The sequence below is a fragment of the Arachis ipaensis genome, chromosome B05 (assembly GCF_000816755.2).
Source record: "Arachis ipaensis cultivar K30076 chromosome B05, Araip1.1, whole genome shotgun sequence".
Lineage (NCBI taxonomy): Eukaryota > Viridiplantae > Streptophyta > Magnoliopsida > Fabales > Fabaceae > Arachis > Arachis ipaensis.
This window is the reverse complement of record NC_029789.2, coordinates 128,480,789-128,485,544: the sequence shown is the minus strand read 5'-3', so window position 1 is coordinate 128,485,544 and position 4,756 is coordinate 128,480,789. Positions and strand designations below refer to the sequence as shown.

Here is a 4,756-nt window from a genome sequence, read left to right as displayed (position 1 = left end):
GTAAACAAAACCAAAATAATTGAATAGATAATAATAATAATAATATCATTTTAACTACAAAGAATACATGAGAGAGAGTCAATTAAAGTTTTTAATTTAAGAAAAAAACGTAACGAATTACGGACCTTTAATTCTGTTATCTATAAATTAAAAATACAACCATTTTTTTTTATTTGTCAAGGTCAAAAAATATACTATATATTGAGTTACATTGTAAAAAAACCAACAGTCTAATTAATTATGGTGCTACATTTTAAAACATCTATATTTTTCCACAATATATATCTTGCATTTGTATTGTTGGGTCTTGGTAATTTCTATATTTCTATAAAAAAAAGTATTATATATAATAAAAAAGGCCTCTCCCCATTGAGGTAAGTGAATTTAAATCTGTAGTAAGTGATAGTCTTGTTTGAATAAATAAATTGTGTACCAAACAAAAACACTACATTCAAGGTTACTACCTGTCTTCTGACTTTGAAAGAACGTTTTAGGCAGTACAAATTTAGAGAACCGAAGAAATTTCCCCACTTAGTCAAAGCTGATCTGAGTCCATCCAACTCAATTATTATGGACTAGCATTATTACTAGTATGTTAGTTGTAGCTAGGCTAGGATTTACAAGATAGAGCAACCTAAAAAGTGTAGTAATTATATTGTCATCATATCTTGTTTTATCAAATATTATATGATTTCACAGTCACCCATGTATACAGTTTTATGTCTTCAATAAGCAAAATGGCATAACATTATTTATATTAAGTATGAACAACGTTTTTTAGACAATTACTATGATGCAAGTTATTTTCTTTTCTAACTTTATCTTTTATTCTTGATTTTTCTATTTAAATAAAAGATATAATTTATTTTAAAAAATTATCAGCATTTTAATTTAAAATTATTATATACTATTTGTGCAAATTACCAATCAAATATAAAAACAAGTTATCTAATTAACATACATAATACATATCAATGAGTATATATATTAATAAGGTTAATTAGTTTGGTTGTCAAATTATTATTTCCAAAAATGGGATAGCTTGTAACATAATCTGACAAGGTACATATGCATGTTTTAGTGGACATTATTATTTTGTCACATATATATTACCCTATGTTAGAAAACTAAGGTCCAAGAGGAAGCCAACTTCAATTAACTAGTTAAAAATAAGTTTATTATAAAAAAAAATCTTTTATTATTTTAATTTTTTAAATTTAAAAAAATTGATTTAATTAATTTATACTGTAGTTAGTCTCTAAACTTTTTCATAATATAATGGTCATCTAATTTTTGCAGCACTGTGCATTATTTGCAACTTCAATTTCCACTAGAAATTGTCTTTGCTGGCTTTTCCTTTCCTATGTAGAAATGTTGTTCTTATGGTTATTGTTAATCATAGTTGGATTTTGCAACCCAAGGTGTGTGTACCCCATTTTGTCCTATTAGTTGACCCACATAAATCTTTGAGTTAGAAACTTGTACCAAGAGCATTAATCCCATGATAAAGCTAGAATACCGAAAGTGTGACATTACATCAAAAATGGATTTGAAAGCCCTTAAATTGAATACTTTTAAGAATGTTAGTTATTGAACAAAACTCAAGGCAAGCCAGTCCATTTAAGACTTACAATTATAAGTGGCCAAAAAAGGTTAAAAACAAAGAAATCAACATGAAAATGGAACATTATTCATCTAAAAGTAGAATGTTAATCTGAAGAAAGTACTAATATATATATACATAGATTGTCAAAAGTTGTATATTTAATTGCAACTATATCACAAGAATAAAAAATATATCTAGTTTCAGAAAACCTTCACTTTCTACCACATTTAAAGAAGCTGAAAATGTGTACCAAAAAGAAGTATCATCCGAAATGATGCATGGCCATTTTTATCATCAGAAATAAAGCAGCGAAGAAGTGGAGAAAAGAAAGGAAAAGCAAAAGTTGTCAGAGAAAAACTAGTACTTTTTTTTTTTTAATTTTTTTTCCTTCAGAAAAAGGGTGAAATTGGGGTTCTGATTTTCCCCTACTTAATTATTAAATTCCACCATGCATGCATCAATTATTATAATATAGCATTATTATACATATATGGGGCATATATAGCTAGTGGATCCAATACCATGTAGCATGCAGATATTGTAAGATATAATAACCGACACTGACACCAATGCAACAATAATATTGAAAGAAATGAATCACATCAATTAATTAATTAATTACCTGGAAGAAGAATTACCCCATAGATTTTTATTGCTGCAAGTAGTAGCAGTAGTGGTGTTGTATCCCAAATCTTGATCTAGAGATGCATTATTATTATTTGGGGGCCCTCTTTGATTTGGTAAAAAGTTCTTATTTTGACTAATGGGTGATGCTAGGGACATGAAATCTTCATCTCCATCTGATGCTTCATATATAACACCATATTTAGTATTACTACAGAAATCATTGAAACAAACATTGAGGAATACTACTATACTTGCATTGTTAGCATAAACTTTTAAAGACAGAACATTATTATTTATTTTATTTAATGGTTGAAATGAATATGAATGAATAGGGTCCGAGTCATAAAGTAGTGAGCTAGGGAATCTTCTTCAGATGAATTAAATAAAGTGCAATGAAGAAACTCAAATTTGGACCGGAGATCAAGGACTCAATTAATTATATATTGTTGTGTTATTAGCTTATTAGGTTATGATGATAATAAAATTATGAAACTTTTTAAATTTTTTTTTTTTACCTGAGGAAGCTGCTGGCTTGTCAGTATTCTTAACAGTTCTATACATCTGCAGAAGCCAAAATAAGACAAAAAAGATTAGTACACATAGGGGGGAATGAAACAATAAACAATAATATCAATGAGTATTTAAAAAAGATTAAAAGTAAATAAATAAGTTCGTTTCTGGGATTATTTATTTATTTTTCTGGGAATTTGTTTGATTTTATCTTTTAATAATAATAATAGTAGTAGTAGTAACAACTAACAAGTAACAAGAAAGCAAGCATAGTGCATAGCAGGTAAGTAATATAATTGGGTTGTATTATTGAGAAATGATGGCTACTTTTTATGTTTCTTTTTTTTCTCTTTGATAAAAAAGTAGAACTTGTCCTGTTCCCTAATTCAAACAAGAGATTCAACTGTTCATCCCTTTCATTCATTTGCTGCATGTCTCGGCTCTTGTGCCGCATACTTAGAAGTCTCTGCCCCTTTTTCCGGTATTCCCAAATTAATAGGTTAAAGACTAATATGTTATGGTTTGAAGTTTTTTTTTTTTAAATTTCATATTGATTAATGAATTATTACATGTATAAAATAGAATTCGACACTTATTTAAATAAATTTGCGAACTAGCTACTAGACCAATCAAATTAGCTGTTTCCACTGCCACCACACATTAGACACCTTCTTTTGATAAGTGTTAGTATGAGAAAAAGTAGAGAAAAAAGAATAATTAATATTAATAAAGATGTATGTACCTGTAAGTGACTCTTGACATGAGCGAGTGTTAGATCTTTGACATCCATGAGTTCCAGAACTGACTTTGGAGTAGCTCCTATTATTGAATCGAGAAGGTAAGTAATTATTAATCAAGTAAGTAAGGGTTTGATGGAAGGAGAAATTAAAGAGGGGTTTGAGAGTAACATACTTTCATGGCCGCCAAGGAGTTGAACAGCATGAACAAATCGGGCATGGAGGGAGGTAGTCCAGCGCATTCTTGGAGCCCTCATGTTCCTCTTGCTGCTATGAATCATCATCCTTGTTGTTGTTGTTGATGATGGGAACATTCTAGACCTCATCACAAACCCGTTTGTGAAGTCAGTGTTGTTGTTAGCACCCCCAATAACCCCAAATAAGTGATGGTGATTAAGGGTTCTTAGACTCTCCATAGTTATAGCATTATTAAACCTTGAAAGTGGCGAAGAAGGAGTGTTGGTGTTGTTGTTGTTGTTGTTGTAAAGAGGGATTCCATTGATAGGCCTAATTACTACTTGCTCTGATGATGATGATTTGTTCCAAGGGCTTTCAGCTTCAGAAGGGGTTGGGGTTGTAGGTGCTGCTAAAGAGAGTTGTGTCTCCATGTTCTTATGATGATGAAGAAAAGTAGGGATTGAAATGGAACCATCACTGTGTGATTTTTCAGCACCATCACTAGTAGTAGTGCTACTTCTCCATATATCAAACCCTCCACAATCTCCTTCTTCTTCATTATTGCATATTGATGGTGGAGCACTCTTTGGCAGGCTTATCTGCAGTGATAGATCAGGAATCACATTCTCACCCATTCTTTCTTTCTTTTCCTCACTCACTATACTGCTTTTATATCTATATATCAATTTATTTAAGGGACAATAAACAACAATTCAATTCAATTCTTTCGATCTGCTGCTGCTGGTGCTGGTGCTGCTAGTGGATGGTGTTTATATATTATTCTCTCTACTGTTACTGTGATTATTGAGGAGGGTATATATATAAGAGAAAGAAAGAAAGAACGAACAAACACAAAAGCTACATATATAGAGAATAATAATGGAATATTAATTATTATAAGTGGGGGATATCAACAAAATACATATATCTAAGTATTAGAAAACAAATTTAAAGGCTAAGTATTATTAATGGAATAAAAAGAAACAACAAGCTAAGCTAAGGCCCTTTTTTTTTATGATGAGGTTCACAAAACAGACATCCTTCCAATAAGGACTAATAATAAGGGGAATGAAGAGAGAGAAGAAAGATGTGTGGTGGT

General features: G+C 30.4%; 1 protein-coding gene across 3 annotated transcripts in view; it reads right to left on the bottom strand.

Moving 5' to 3' along the window:
• LOC107644092 (transcription repressor KAN1-like) overlaps positions 1-4,661 on the bottom strand; it is a 9,205-nt gene extending 4,544 nt beyond the window's left edge. Inside the window, exons 1-4 of one of the 3 annotated variants that reach the window (XM_016347886.2) lie at positions 3,656-4,661; positions 3,486-3,562; positions 2,749-2,794; positions 2,245-2,412 (exon numbers count right to left, since the gene is read on the bottom strand). In XM_016347886.2, the coding sequence (XP_016203372.1) occupies positions 2,245-2,412; positions 2,749-2,794; positions 3,486-3,562; positions 3,656-4,292 (928 nt within the window). In that variant the 5' untranslated portion in view covers positions 4,293-4,661. Of the gene's footprint in view, positions 1-2,228; positions 2,413-2,748; positions 2,795-3,485; positions 3,563-3,655 lie in introns of all 3 variants that reach the window. The other 2 variants (XM_016347885.2, XM_016347884.2) reach the window with 2 other exon arrangements.